Below are 16,254 nucleotides of genomic sequence, written 5' to 3'. Positions count from 1 at the left end.
ATATGAGCATACGAATTAGGAGCAGGAGTAGGCCACTTGGCCCCTCGAGCCTGCTCCGCAATTCAATAATATCATGGCTGATCTGATTGTAACCTCAACCCCACATTCCTGCCTACCCCCGATAACCTCTCAGCCCCCTTGTTAATCACAAATCTGTCTAGCTCTGCCTTAAAAATATTCAAAGACTCTGCTTCCAACATATCACACACAATCAGAATCACAGTGCAGAAGAGGCCCTTCGGCCCATCGAGTCTGCACTGACACGTGAGAAACACCTGACCTACCTGCCTAATCCCATTTACCAGCACTTGGCCCACAGCCTTGAATGTTATGATGTGTCAAGTGCTCATCCAGGTACTTTTTAAAGGCTGTGAGGCAACCCACCTCCACCACCCTCCCAGGCAGTGCATTCCAGACCGTCACCACCCTCTGGGTAAAGAGGTTTTTCCTCACATCCCCCCTAAACCTCCTGCCCCTCACCTTGAACTTATGCCCCCTTGTGACTGACCCTTCAACTAAGGGGAACAGCTGCTCCCTATCCACCCTGTCCATGCCCCTCATAATCTTGTACACCTTGATCAGGTCGCCCCTCAGTCTTCTCTGCTCCAACGAAAACAACCCAAGTCTATCCAACCTCTCTTCATAACTTAAATGTTTCATCCCAGGCAACATCCAGGTGAATCTCCTCTGCACCCCCTCCAGTGCAATCACATCCTTCCTTTAATGTGGCGACCAGAACTGCACACAGTACCCCAGCTGTGGCCTCACCAAGGTTCTATACAACTCCAACATGACCTCCCTACTTCTGTAATCTATGTCTCGATTGATAAAGGCAAGTGTCCCATATGCCTTTTTCACCACCCCACTAACATGCCCCTCTGCCTTCAGAGATCTATGGACACACACGCCAAGGTCCCTTTGTTCCTCAGAACTTCCTAGTCATCTTTTGAGAAAGAAAGTTCCAAAGACTCACGACTCTCTGAGAGAAAAAATTTCTCCTCATCTCTGTCTTAAATGAGCAACCCCTTATTTTTAAACTGTGACCCCTAGTTCTATGTTATTGTAGCTTTTTCAGGGTAACTCACATCACCTCGACCATTAGTTATGCGTTGTTAAATTTTAGGCCACAAAAATCAGCTTCAGCTTTGGTATTTACCAGCATCTACCACATCTGCATATCTGTCCCAAATGAAAGGCAACAGTGTGGGCAGAACTCTTCTTCGATTTACTGAAGCAGCTAAGAAGTCTTGGAGAAAGAGTAGTCCTTAGTTTTTGTTGCCATCCGTCCACCTACGAGAGATGATGGACTTGCAGCAAACAATCCATTTAGTTGGGGGGGCATCTTCATTTGATGCCCCTTTGCTGATGGCTGTCAAGGTCAATCCTTGAGAGGCAGGTTCTGCCACAAGCACCACACAAGAAGCTGCCAAGTGACGTTGTGTGTTGTTATTTCTGGTGTTGGCACCCATTGCCAATCTGCTGCAGTCCTTAGTTAAAGCAATGGAAATACTTCAATGAATCATTTAAAGGTAGCATTTATTGCCCATCCCTCATTGCCCTTGAGGAGATGGTGCTGAACCCCTTGAACCGCTGCAGTCCATGTCGGAACATCCACAGTGCTGTTAGGAAGGGAGTTCCAGGATCTTGACCCAGTGACAGTGAAGGAACGGCGGTATAATTCCAAGGCAGGGTGGTGAGTGGCTTGGAGGGGAACTTGCAGGTGGTGGCATTCCAATGCATCTCCTGCCCTTATTCTTCTTGGTGTTAGAGGTTGCTGGTTTGGAAGGTGCTGTCCGAGGAGGTTTGATGATCAACCTACCTCCATTTGTATAATCGCTTTAAATGGGAAAAAATTACCCAAGATGCCTCACAGAAATATAATCAAAAAATGGACACCTTGAACTAAAGAAAAGTAGACATTAGGAAGGGTGACCGAAACAGTTGGTCCAAATGGAGGTTGGTTGTTGTTTGGATGGGCTGCCGAATAGAAATCCTGTCTGCTTATTCAAATGGAAGTCATAAGGTTAGTGGAAAGGGTTGGCATTATGTTGGGCTGAAATCCAATGGCCAAAGGGCTTATTTATATCTAATTTATGATGTATAAGATAATGTAGTGGAACACCTGCTGAATGAATTTTTGGCTACACCCATTTTATTTGTTCCTGTTGGCCTTCTTTTAAAATTAAAATTCTCTATTGAGCGAAAACTATTTGCCTGGATGATTGGGTTTGCAGCCTTAATTACACTCAATCACATTCTGTATCTTATCCTACTTGACTGCTGTGATATTTTGTTTATATAAATGTGGATTCCTGTAAAGTGTGCAATCCTGATAGATTAATCATATTCTGTGGCAATCACGTTATTAATAAATGGGAAATGGCTTTGAGTGATGGGTTTTTATTCACCCCAAGTACTATGGGAACTGATATTTCACTGTCTGAAGGGAAATAAAAGTTATTTTCTTCCTGATGTCGAAATACCTGATCTAACGGCAGCAGCTTCCTCCTGACTTGGCAGCAGCGGCATTAACTGACTTTTTTACTTCTTTATTTCCCATTCCCCCCCCTGCCCTCCTCCCCGACTCGACGTGGGATCAGGTTTTGTGGGCGCTAAAACTCTTTGATACCTCGTGCATGTGGCCATAGATGAAAAGGAAAGACTTCCATTCACATAGTGCCTTCCGTCACCTCGGGACATCCCAATGTGCTTTACAGCCAATGAAGAGCTTTTGAAGTATAGTCACGGGTTGTAATGTAGGAAACACAATAGCCAATTTGCGCATAGCAAGATCCCACAAACAGCAACAGGAAATGGGCTGAATTTGGCAATCAGCAGCGAGATAACGACAATTACCACTGACCCCGAAGAAAGCTGTCACAAGATCTAGGGATCTTGACACGGACTTCCCCTTTTCCAATGTCAGTTTATTTCTGTTGTTAATTCAATAGAATCTCCAGGTGTCCAGCAATTACATGGGATTTCATAGAATATAGAGAAAAGAAACAGGCCATTTAGCCCAACCAGTCCATGCCAGCGTTTATGCCCAACTCAAGCCTCCTCCCATCTTTCTTCATCTAACTCTGCCAACATGATCCTCTATTTCCTTCACCTTCACATGCTTCACTGTTGCTGGGTCAAAATCCTGGAACTCACTTCCTAACAGCACTGTGGGTGTTCTTACAATACATGGACTGCAGCGGTTCAAGAAGGCGGCTCACCACCACCTTCTCAAGGGCAGCTAGGGATGGGCAAGTGCAATTAAATTGAAAGGTATTGCGCATTGAATAAAGCATACACCAAAGAAATTTAGAGGAATCATTGATTATGAACTTGGCATGCCATTAAAAACACAGTCATACCTCATTTGAGGAGGTATTACTTTTTTAAAATGTTTTTACAGTGAAAGCAGAAAAGACCAATTTCACATCAGATCAATTGATAGCAATCTTGGGGGGACCTTGCAGCGCCCCTTTAGAAGATGCATATCATCACTGACAGCAACTTCTGCATTTCCACATTTAACTGCACGTGTGAACTCTAGAAGTTGCTGTCAGTTTTACAAGAGTAATGATAGCGAATGCTGACAGTTTCACATCGTTACTGCCACCATTGACCAGATAATCTGTTTTTTCAAATAGTGGTGCTATCTCACTGTAGACAACTTTGCTGCTCTTCCATGAATAGTGCCATATGGGATCATTTGTATTCACCTGAGAGGGCAGACAGGGCCTCAGCTTAACATCTCATCTGAAAGATGACATCTCTAACAGTACTGCACTCCCTCGCTGCTGCACTTGAGTGTCAGCCTGGATTTTTGTGCTCTAGTCTCTAGAGCAGGACTTAAGCCCTCGACCTTCTGACTCAGAGGTGTGAGTGCTACCACTGAGCCACAGCTGAGACTAGATGGCAAATGTTAGCGAGCTATTTGGCCATATAGCTTCAGGCCACATCTAAATGCCAGCGGCAAGTTGTAGAATCAAGGAGGTGCTCCACAGCAGTTCGCTGGGAAGGGAGGGCAGGAAACGGGCCAGGTCCTGTGTTGATCTGGTCAGCACTTGGATCTGGGAGTGGGGCTGGTGATCCCTGAGAGGGTTGCCAATGGCCGGAATTTTCATGTCATCCAAGGGAACGCAGAAGCACCCCTCCTTCAGGTCCAGAGTAAAAGCTCAAAAATGTCCTGGCTAATCTTTGGCCTCCTCCGCCCATCCCTTTAAGGATGCATGGGTGAGATTACTTAGTCCTACGTACAAGGGTGCAGAGTGTGCACACTCATATCTCTTGACTTGTTGGGCAATTTCCAATCCACAGAAATCTCTCCCAAATTTAGAAAACTAGCTAAGTTGGTGGCTGGTTTAAAGCACTAACATGTTCAGCATATATTTGTGCCACCACATGATAGATTTTTTTTTATTCTTTCACGGGATGTGGGCATCACTGATAGGCCAGCATTTGTTGCCCACCCTCAATTTCCCTTGAGAATGTGGTGGTGAGCCGCCTTCTCTGCTGCAGTCAAGTGGTGTAGGTATAGCCATGGTGCTTTTAGGAAGGGAGTTCCAGGATTTTGACCCAGCGACAGTAAAGGAATTGTGATTTAGTTCTAAGTCACATTCAGGATGGCGCTTTCAAATTGCAGTTTTTGGGAATGTACAACTGGGATAACAATCCCCTGATCCCTGTTCCTTTCACATTTTAGAGAGTTGTCCTATGGACAATTACTGAATTTTAGAACAGAGCTCAGATTGCTGTATCTATTTTAAACTGCAGATGTGGTGTGGGAACAAGAGGCAGTATTACATTTAACTTCCAGGTAGGATCATCATCATCCATAATTAGCCATGGTCCAAGAGCGGCCATAGGATTCTCTCTTTGTTCAGGGGAGCACCAGTCCATTATCAATTAATGAAATTATATGTATGATGTCCATCTAATTAAATATGTGATATACATGTATGACATATGTATGATAAATGTGATCATACACTGATCATCCACACAATTCATATGCAATATACATGGTATACATGTGCTCAAAGTTGAGAAAACTCAGGTATAAATACCTAGGCGTTCAGCTAGTTTGATTGCAATTATTTGTGACACTCTTTCATTATAGCTTGTTTTTAATGTAATTTTTAAAAAAAATTTCAGATGATGCTCCCGAATGCTTCATCTGTCGAGAGCTGGAGGTGACAGACCGTGATTCCTTGCTACAGTATTGCGACTGCAAGAGTTTAGTTGCTCATCACAAGTGTTTGCTGACCTGGATACAAAAGGTAATAAAACTCCATGATAGCGCACCACAGGAGCTATTGATTAGGTTATCGAAACAAAGCCTTGAATTACATTGAAGATTCTGGTAGTGAAAAATTCCCACTCTCCTGAGGACCACCACTTAAAAATAGAAAGGCATTGTTTTCCAGTTACTTAGGATTTTGCAGCATTCACTCGTGTGTACACAAGAGCCCATTCACCATTCTGCGTTTTGAAGCTGCAATGTACTTTGTGTGTTTCAATGGCAAATCTCACTTCCGTTGTGCAGCAGTCCCCTTTGGGCCCTTTCAAAGATTTTCGAAAGAACTCAGCACTCCTCTAATTCTGGCCTATTACCATCTCCAATTTTCATAGTTCCACCATTGGCAGCTGTGCATTCAGCTGCCTCGTCTCTAAGCTCTGGAATTCCCTCCCTATCTGCCTCTTTAGCTCTCTTTCCCCCTTTAAGATTCTCCTTAAAGCTTACCTCTTTGAACAAGCTTTCAATCACCTATTCTAATATCTCCTCATGTGGCCCTGTGTCAAATTTGGTTCGATGGCATTCCTGTGAAGCAGCTAGGGGCATGTTACTACATTAAATGGCACAATAGAAAAGTGAGTTGTTGTCACATCATGTCATGCCGCATCTGTGAAGAGAGAAACAGAGTTAGTATCTCAGGTTAAGATGACCCTTCATCGGAACAGAAGACGACGAACGGTCTTCTTGACTGGAAATATTAACTCTGTTTCCCCCGACGGATGCTGCCTGACCTGCTGAGTGTTTCCAGCATTTTTTGTTTGACATATCTATTGGATTAATCCATTTGGCTCAATGGGTAGCACTCATGCCTCAAAGGCAGAAGGTTTTGGATTTAGGGGAGATGGTAGCGTAATGGCAATGTCACTGGGCTAGTAATCCAGAGACCCAGGAATAATCCTCTGGTGACATGGGTTTAAATCCCACCCATGGAATTTAAATTCAATTAATAAAAAAATCCAGAATATAAAGCTAGTCTCAGTAATGGTGACCATGAAACTATCATTGATTGTTGTAAAACCCATCTGGTTCACTAATGCCCTTTAGATCAGGTGGCATGTCCCTTTAGGGAAGGAAATCTGCCATCCTTACCTGGTCTGGCATACATGTGACTCCAGACCCACAGCAATGTTATTGACTCTTAACTTCTCTCTGAAATGGTCTAGCCAGCCACTCAGTTTAAGGGCAATTAGGGATGGGCAACAAATATTGGCCCTGCCAGCGATGTCCACATCCCATGAAAGAATAAAAAAAAGTCCCACTGCAGAACCTGACCACATAATCTGTGCTGCCATTTCTGTGCAATAGTGGGTGCTGCATTGTCAGAGGAGATGTTGTTTAAATGAGATGGATTGGCTTATATATACAGTAAAATGGTTCAAAGAAGAGCAAAGAAGTTTTCCGGCTGTCTTGGCCAACATTTATTCTCCAACCTATTAAGGTGTTAAGAAGACATATGAAATTCTTTCATTTATGAGTGAGGCATAGAATATAAGAGCAGGGGGGATTATGCTGGAACAATTTAAAACATCAGTTAAGCCACAAGTTGAATACTGTACGCCATTCTGGTCACCTCATTACAGAAAGGATGTAATTGCAGTAGAGACGGCACAGAGGACATTTACCAGGATGTTACCAGGACCGGAAAATTGCAGCTACGAGGAAAGATTGGGTTGTTGTCCTTGGAACAGAGCTGAGGGGAGATTTGTTTGAGATGTACAAAGTTGTGAGAGGCCTGGGTAGAGTGAATAGGAAGGGACTATTTACTGTAGCAGAGAGGTCAATGACTAGGGGGCATGGATTTAAAGTGATTGGTCGAAAGATTTTTTTCACCCGGAGGGTTGTGGGAGCCTGGAACTCACTGCCTGAGAGGGTAGTAGAAGCAGAAACCCTCAACCCATTTAAAAGGTGTCTGGACATGCACCTCAAGTGCCTTAACCTGCAGGGCTACGGACCAAATGCTGGAAAGCGGGATTAGGTTAGGTGGCTCATTTTTCAGCCGACATAGACATGATGGGCCAAGTGGCCTCTTTCTGTGCTGTAAACTTCCATGATTTTATGATTCTAACCATCACCTCCAAAAACACATTAACTAGTCATTTATTCCATTGCTGTTGGTGGACCTTATGTGCAACATGGCTCCCATGTTTGCCTACATAACGACAATGACTATACCCTTCAAAAAGAAATGAATTGGCTGTGAAGCATTAGGGATGTCTTGAGGATGTGAAAGGTGCTATATAAATGCAAACTTTTTATTGCTATTGGTACAGAATCTCATTTCTCTTTAAACGACAAAGGAAAAAAGTGATAGAAAAAAAACCTTGCATTAGATCCTGATCCAAACATATATTTTGTTTTCTCAAAAGTCTGCTTTCGAGTTAACTTTGGCTTAGCTTCTCTCAAAAACAAAAACAATCAGCATTAAACATTTTACCAGTGGAGTTCAGCTATTCCTTCATTAAGGGCCTTTACCTGCTAAGAGAGATGGACTCTGGGCTTTTGCTTTGATCCCTAGAGTTTGTGTCAAAGGAGTAACAGGAAAGTCCACATTCATGTTCAATTCTAGACCTGCATGGGCAAATTTGCCACCACTGGACCTCCAGAATATTATTTAAATAGAGAGAAACTGCAGAATGCTGCAGTATAGAGGGTATCTAGGTATCCTTGTACATGAATCACAAAAAGTTAGCATGCAGGAATAGCAAGTAATTAGGAAGGCAAATGGAATGTTGGCCTTTATTGCAAGGGAGATGGAGTATAAAAGTAGAGAAGTCTTGCAACAAGTGTACAGGGCATTGGTGAGACTACATCTGGAGTACTCTGTAGGGTTTTGGTCTCCTTACTTAAGGAGGGATATACTTGCATTAGAATCAGTTCAAAGAAGGTTCACTAGGCTGATTCCTAGGATAAAAGGGTTGTCTGATGAGGAAAAATTGAGCAGGTTGGGCCTATTGGAATTTAGAAGAATGAGAGGTGATCTTATTGAAACATATAAGATACTGAGAGGACTTGACAGGGTGGTTGTTGGGTGAATGTTTTCCCTTGTGGGAGAGTCTAGGATTGGCGGCACAGTTTCAAAATAAGGGGTCTCCCATCTAAAATGGAGATGAGGAGGAATTTCTTCTCTCAGAGGGTCATTAGTCTTTGGAATTCTCTTCCACAGATAGCAGTGGACGCTGGGTCATTGAATATATTCAAGGCTAAGTTGAACGCATTTTTGATTGACAAGGGGGTCAAGGGTTATGGGGCACAGGCAAGAAAGTGGCGTCAGGGCCACTATCAGATCAACCATGATCTTACTGAATGGTAGAACAGGCTCGATGGGCCAAATTAGCTACTCCTGTTCCTATTTCTTATGATCTTATAAGAAATGAGGAGAATTATTTTCTCTCCAAGGGTTTTGCAACTTTGGAACTCTTTCCCTCAGAAGGTGGTGGAGGTGGAGTCATTAATTATTTTTAAGGCAGAGGTAGATAAATTTGTGACAAAAACAGAATTACCTGGAAAAACTCAGCAGGTCTGGCAGCATCGGCGGAGAAGAAATCAGTTAACGTTTCGAGCTTTCATGGCCCTTCGCCATGAAAGCTCGAAACATTAACTGATTTCTTCTCCGCCGATGCTGCCAGACCTGCTGAGTTTTTCCAGGTAATTCTGTTTTTGTTTTGGATTTCCAGCATCCGCAGTAGCTTTTAGCTTTTTGTAGATAAATTTGTGTTTGGCAAGAGAATCAATGCTTATCGGGGGTAGATGGGAATGTGGAACTCGAAACAAAACCAGACCAACCATGATCTTATTGAATGGCGGAGTAGTCTCGAAGGGTCAAATGGCCTACTTCTGTTCCTATTTCGTATGTTCATATGGATGTTTGTGTTGGATAAGTACTTGGATAGCAGGGTGCTTTGCAAAGTTTTACTATGATAGAGGCACTATATACATTCAAGATGTTGTTGCTTGCCTACGATCAAACACAGCTGTTGGATTCGGGTCACTAGTTTATTTGGACTAATGGATCCAGGCTGCATGCTTGTTTTGAGATGACCGAGTTAGTACCATAGACAGAGTAAATAAGCGGACAGTTCTCCTGTAAAACACATTCTATTTATTTACAAAGGAACTCAGCAGCTACACTTGTGTGCTTACAACTCAAACCCTGTCTCCACATTACAGACTCCAACTCTAGACTACTCACCACTGACTACTGACTACCAAGGTAGCCCGCACTACTCTGCTATTGGATACTAAGATCATGTGATCTTCCATTGTAACATTCTTCTTAAAGGTATATTACATATCAGATTACCACAACAGCATTGCCAGCAGAGCAAAAGAAGCAGGTTCCACTCCACTCTAGACACCCCCATTAACCCAACAAGCGTGGTAAATGAAGTCGGTCAAGTAAAAGCCACAACCCGTGTTTGTTCGTTCTGCTGTCAACCAGCATGATGACAGAAAATGCAGGGCAGGGAATGGCAAAGTGGCAAGAGCGCTTGCATTTTCCACATGTGCCACACTGCTTTAGAGGGAGACGCCCATCCGAAGTTAAAATGGTCCAAACTGGGCCAGGTTTTGGGCCGAGTGATGCCAAACTGGTCTCGTGGTGCTGCTTTCGGGTTTCCAGTTTGGTTGTACCCGGCTTACAATCCAATCATCTTCAGCTATGTTCTTTACTCAGCAGTCTAGTAACGTGGGTATCGATGCCGATATTAGCGAATGAACGTTTAACACATCCCGGGGATATTCCTGCGTCTTATAGTAAAAGTGCTAACCCACTTAAAATAAAATAGTGGTCCGAAGAGGAATTGTGTTGAGAAATTGGCTGCCGCAGTTAGAGATGCAGGTCCACTTCAATTTTCACAGCAATGTAATGTCATGTCCAACCTCCCCTAGCAATAAATTCCAACTCCTTTTATATAGAGAGCTCTATTCTTTCACAGTACTTGATTGTGACTAGACCTCAGTACCAGTCAGCTTACATCATTGAGGACCATAATTAAGGTCTGCGACTACATATTGCAGCCAGCAGACACCAATCATGTTGGTTGCTATATAACTGCAGGTTAAGAGAAAGCTGGCTAATGTGCTGAGGGTACTGGAGGTTTTTCTGGATGAATAAACAAGGCAGCCTTAAGTGACATCCCTTATTCACATCTTATTGCTGGAGAAGGTAATTCTAAAGCTTCTTTTAGAGTTTTTTTTTCCTGTGTCTCAGTAAAACAATTCTAACCAGTTTCCTTTTGCACAACATGTTTTTTTGAATCGGGAACTCCAGTGATTTGTGCCAGTGAATGAGCTTGAGAGAGATTGCCTGTTCCTGGACTTGAACATATAAAGAAGGCTGACCGTGCAAGACTGAGGTAGTGCAGCACTGTCAGCAAGCGTTGCCCTTTGGATGAGGTGTCAAACCAAGGTCATGTTGATCCATTTTTGTGGTTCATTTTGACCTTGATAATTCCACGGCACTGTTTAAAGAATAGCAACAAATTCTCCTGGTGGCCTGGTGTTATTCACACAACTAACACCACATTAAAAAAACGATTAACTGAGCATTCATCTCATTGATATTTGTGTGATCTGCTGTGCTCAAGGTGGCTGTTATATACACCCATATAACAGTCACTGAGTTTCCATGTAATTCATTTTATGTGAATCGCTTTCTTGAGAAATGTGTAAAGACAGAAAGACCCGCATTTTATAGCGCCTTTCACAACCTCAGGACATCCCCAAGTGCTTTACAGCCAAAGGTGTACTTTTGAAGTGTAGTCACTTTTGTAATGTAGGAAACATGGCAGCCAATTTGTGTACAGCAAACTTCCATAAACAACAATGTAATAATGACCAAATAATCTGGTACCAGGTTAAATATTGGCCATCTGGTGACTCTGCTGCTCTTCTTTGAAAACAGTGCCAGGAGATCTTTTACATTAACCTGAGCTCATGCAAAAGATGATGTAAATACAAGAATTTCTCATTCCATCAAATTCCTCCAAATTTTGCGCATTCTCAGAAAACTCTCCTCAGATGCTTTCTGTTACATCTCCTTTCCTAGTTACTCTGGATAATAAGCTGCATTGAATTTGTGTGATGTGATTTACCTTATTTCAGTTCATTCTTTTAAAAACAAAGCAAGTGACATTGTGATGAATGCATGCAGTATTTAAGTGAGCTCTTGGCTTTACACTGCCATTTAAAACCCTGGGATTACGCCACAGGCTTCAGACCCTCTGCTGACGCATATTCAAAATCAGCAGCTGAGAATAATTTCAGCAAATTTATTTTTAAAAGCTGCAATGATCATTATATCATGTCTAATTACTAACTATCTATATTTTGTCATGTGTGTGCCTGTTGAATATAATATAGTGGCTGGCTTCTGAATTGTCAATCCTCTGCAAGTGCAGTGTACTCATACAATGATAAGAAAGAAAGAGCAAACTTGCATTTATCTAGCCTATTTCAAGACTACAGGATGTCCCAAAGCACTTTGCAGCCAATAAAGAACTTTGTTGAAGTGTAGTCATTGTTATAATGCAGTTAACTGAATAAGACCTTGAAATGATACATTGAGATATTAGCAGACCAGCAATTAAAATCAATGACAGAGAAGTTGAAACAGCTTCAGGAACTGTTCCACAGGCTCCCTCTTCATCCTCACCACTCCTAACCATATTGCCATGCAATGCAAATAATGGAAATTTGTCATCCTTCAAATTTTCTGTCAATTGCGCCACAGCAGTACAAGGATTACATGTTCTGGGTGTAACTGTTGTTATAGATGGAAGTGTCATTTAAGCTTTAAGAACATTCTTATACGAACTGGCTTTTGTCTGCAATTTTTACAGAGACATTGTTCTTTAGTTGCGAATCCCCAGAAGATGGGCCACACCGACAGAGCCAACATTTTATAGCTCCTCCCTCACTGCCCCTGAAATCTGGGGCCGCCTTCTGGAATCACTGGAGTCTATGTGGGGAAGGTATTCTCATAGTGGGCTCCAGGGTTGCAGCTGGTACACCGTTGTTCAAAAGAGGACGTAAAGATAAACCCAACAATGACAGCCCAGTCAGTTTAATCTAGTGGCTGGAGAACTTTAGAAATGGTAATCTGGGTCAAGATCAACAGTCATGGACAAGTGTGGATTAATGAATGAAAGTCAGAGTGGATTGGTTAAAGGCAAATCATACTTAACTAACCTTTTTGAGTTTTTTGATGAGGTAATAGAGGGTTGATGAGAGTAATGTTATTAAAGTGATGTATGTGGACTTCCAAAAGGCGTTTGCTAAAGTGCCACATAATAGACTTGCCCAGCAATGTTGAATAAAAGGACAGTGGCAGCATGGATATGTAATTGGCTAAAGGACAGGGAATAGGGAGCAATGGTGAGTTTTTGTTTTTCAGACAGGAGGAAGGTATACAGTGGGGTTCTCCAGTAGTCAGAACGAGGACCACTGCTTTTCTTGATCTATATGAATGACTTAGACTTAAGTGTGCAGGGCAGAATTTCAAAATTTGCAGATGATACAAAACTTGAAGTATAGTGAACTGCGAGAAGGATGGTGATGGATTCCAAGAAAACTCAGGCAGGCTGGTGGAATGGGCAGAAACTTGGCGATGAAATCTAGTGCGGAGAAGTGAAATGATACATTTTGGTAGGTAGAACAAGAAGAGACAACATAAACTAAAGGCCAGAATTTTAAAAGTGGGTGCAGTAACAGAGAGACCTGAGGGTATATGTGAACAAATTGTTGAAGGTGGCAGGGCAGGTTGAGAATGTGGTTAAAAAAGCATATAGATCCTGGTTTTATAAATAGAGAAATAGAGTACAGGAGCAAGGAAGTTATGATGAACCTTCATAAACAGTGGCCCAGACTCAACTGGAGAATCGTGTCCAATTCTGGGCACCGTTCTTTAAGAAGGATGCGAAAGCTTTAAGGAGGTGCAGAAAAAATTGACAAGAATGGTTTTGGGGTTGAGGAATTTCAGTTATGTGGATAGATTGGTAGAGCAATGATTGTTCTCCTCGGAGAACAGAAGGTTGAGAGGAGATTTGATAGAGGTGTTCAAAATCATGCGGGGTCTGGACAGAGTAGATAGGAGAAACTGTTCCCATTGGTGGAAGGATTAAGGATCAGAGGACACTGATTTAAAGCGATTGACAAAAGAGCCAAAGGTGACATGAGGGTTGATGAGAGTAATGCTGTTGGGGTGATGGACGTGGACTTCCAAAAGGCGCTTGATAAAGTGCCACATAATAGAATAATGTTTTTGAACATTGACATTAAAACATGAATAATGTTTTTAAGCAGCAAGTAGTTAGGGTCTAGAATACATTGTTCGAAAGGGTGATGAAGGTTGATTCACTCATGGCTTTCAAAGGTGAATTCAATAAGCACCTGAAGGGAAAGAATTTGCAGGCTCCCAGCCAAGGGGAAAGGGAGGGGGAGTGGGAGTGGTTAAATTATTCTTGTACAGTGCCAGCATGGAGTTGATAGGTGTAGTAATTACAGTTTTGATAAACGTAGGAGTGTAGCTTTAAGAATAATCCTGTGTTGTAAGATCACATGATCTGTGTAAACCAATCAGTTTGTAGCATGGGGAACCTCTAGAAGGGAGTTCTTCTTTAGTTAAAGAGTTAGATGCACACATGTAGCTGCTGCTGCTGTCTTGTAAATAAAGTTCAATGCTTGCACCAAGAAAAGTTGCCTGGAAAATCAACTCTAACAAACTGGCGACGAGGATAAATCAGATCCGATACTGTCACTCACCCAGTGATTGTGAGCATCTAAGATAATCGAAAAGAAAGAAAGATATACTCATCCAAGCTGCCACAGTTTGGCAGAATCAATTACTTTGAAACAGCCACAGATGACTGGTCTCAATATATATAGAACACCTTGCATTCTACTTTCAAGCCAACAAAATCACGGGAGGAAAAAAAAGAAGAGCGATTCTCCTGAGTGTTTGTGGGAGAAAGACCTACAGTTTAATTCGAAGCTTGACAGCCCCCCCGTGCCCCGATTTGAAAACCTTCAGTGAATTAGTAGACCTCGTTAAGTGACATTTTCAACCCAAGCCCTCAGTCACAATGCAGAGGCTCAGGTTCAATTCATGAAATAGAGCCCTGGGGGAGACCATTGCTACCTAATGTGGTGAAATTAAAACAGCTAACGGAATGTTGTGATTTTGGTAAAAACCATGAATGATATGCTCAGGGAACGTTTGGTCCGTGACGTGCAGGAGGATGCTATTCAGCGAAGATTACTGACTGAAGTGGATCTTGATCTTAAGAAAGCGTTAGAAATAACGCTTGCGATGGAAAGCACTGTAAGGGATTCACAAGTGATTCAAGGTACGCAAAATGGCGCCGTTTTCCTAGTTGGGCAGGAACGGTCAGCCGAAAGTGGCGTGAAAAGCTGGGACTCCACCGCGAAGCTGGAAACAGCCCCCGCTAATCGGAAATTTAGAGGAAACAGCTTAGCAGCAAATTCAAAAACTAATTTTTATCAACGCGGAAACAATCATACTCCTAACGATTGGCAATTTAAAAAGGTGGAATATTATTTTTGTCACAAAAGTGGACACACATTGAAACATTGCAAAGCGAGATTTAAACAGGCTCCCAGGCAACAAACGAATCCCAATGAAGTATGTAATGTGGAAGAGCCACACTACAGAACCAATTCTGACATTTATTCCTTAGTCAACATGAAAGTTGGGAAGACAGAGCCAATTATAGAGCCATAGTCCCTGTCCTAAAACCTGATCAAACTGTCCAGATCTGTGGGGACAATAAACTAACGGCCAACAAAGCAGCCAAACTGGACAGTTACCCTATTCCCAAGATTAAAGACCTCTGTGCCAAACTAGCAGGAGGGACAACATATGCAAAGCTTGACATGAATCACGCATATCAGCAACTGGAACTGGATGATGCCTCATGAGAATTTGTGACCATAAGCACCCACAAAGGGTTATATCGATACACACATCTGCCCTTCGGTGTTTCTTCAGCCTGTGCCATTTTTCCGAGGACGATGGAGAATTTGCTACAAGGACTACCTCAAGTTGTGGTCTATGTGGATGATGTACTAATAACTGGATTCACAGAAAAGGGACCCTTGGCTAAGCTAGAGAAAGTTCTGAAATGATTTTTAGAAGCAGGAGTGCATCTAAAGAAGGAATATTGCACTTTTCAGACAAATTAAGTCATTTATTTGGGCTACTGGGTAGATGCCCAAGGGTTGTACCCTGTTGAAGAGAAGATTAAAGCAATCAGAGAGGCACCTGCACCTAAGAACGTCTCTGAACTTGAATCATTTTTAGGGATGATAAATTATTATGGCCGATTTCTACCAAATTTATCAATGGTTCTAGTCCCCCTACATTCACTGAAAGAAAAACCAGCGTTGGGTTTGGAAGACATCCCAAGAAGAAGCCTTCATGAAAGTAAAACAGCTCTTGCACTCTTCAAATTTGTTAGTGCACTACGACCCGACAAAGGAATTGGTGCTAACCTGTGATGCGTCCCCCTATGGAGTGGGAGCTATACTATCTCACAAGATGGACGACGGTACAGAGAGACTGATATGCTATGTATCCCGGACACTTGCCACAGCTGAAAAAGGACATTAAAACGTTGAAAAGGAAGGTCTGTCGATCATTTTTGGTGTAAAAAATTCCACCAAATCATGCATGGGCAACATTTCATCCTAGTATAGACCGCAAGCCAATCTTGGGTTTGTTTAACGAGGAAAAGGCTATCCCTCCCATAGCTTGTGCACAAATTCAAAGATGGGCCCTAATTTTAGCAGCATATGAATATACCTTTGTGTGTAGACCAGGGATTCATATGGCCAATGCCAATGCCCTAAGTCACCTTCATTTGCAAGAGAACAATGACCATATCCCAATTCCCCAAGAGCTCATATTAATGATGAATTTTCTGGATTACTCACCAGTCCATGCCAGG

General features: G+C 42.5%; 1 protein-coding gene across 2 annotated transcripts in view; it reads left to right on the top strand.

Moving 5' to 3' along the window:
* LOC144692193 (uncharacterized) overlaps positions 1-16,254 on the top strand; it is a 222,849-nt gene that overhangs the window by 25,944 nt on the left and 180,651 nt on the right. For both annotated transcript variants that reach the window (XM_078560747.1, XM_078560748.1), the window contains exon 2: positions 5,149-5,273. In XM_078560747.1, the coding sequence (XP_078416873.1) occupies positions 5,149-5,273 (125 nt within the window). The remainder of the gene's footprint in view (positions 1-5,148; positions 5,274-16,254) is intronic.

Source organism: Cetorhinus maximus, chromosome 17 (genome assembly GCF_964194155.1).
Source record: "Cetorhinus maximus chromosome 17, sCetMax3.hap1.1, whole genome shotgun sequence".
In the NCBI taxonomy this organism is placed as follows: Eukaryota; Metazoa; Chordata; class Chondrichthyes; order Lamniformes; family Cetorhinidae; genus Cetorhinus; species Cetorhinus maximus.
The sequence above is the reverse complement of the archived record's forward strand: the minus strand, read 5'-3'. Positions and strand labels throughout refer to the sequence as shown.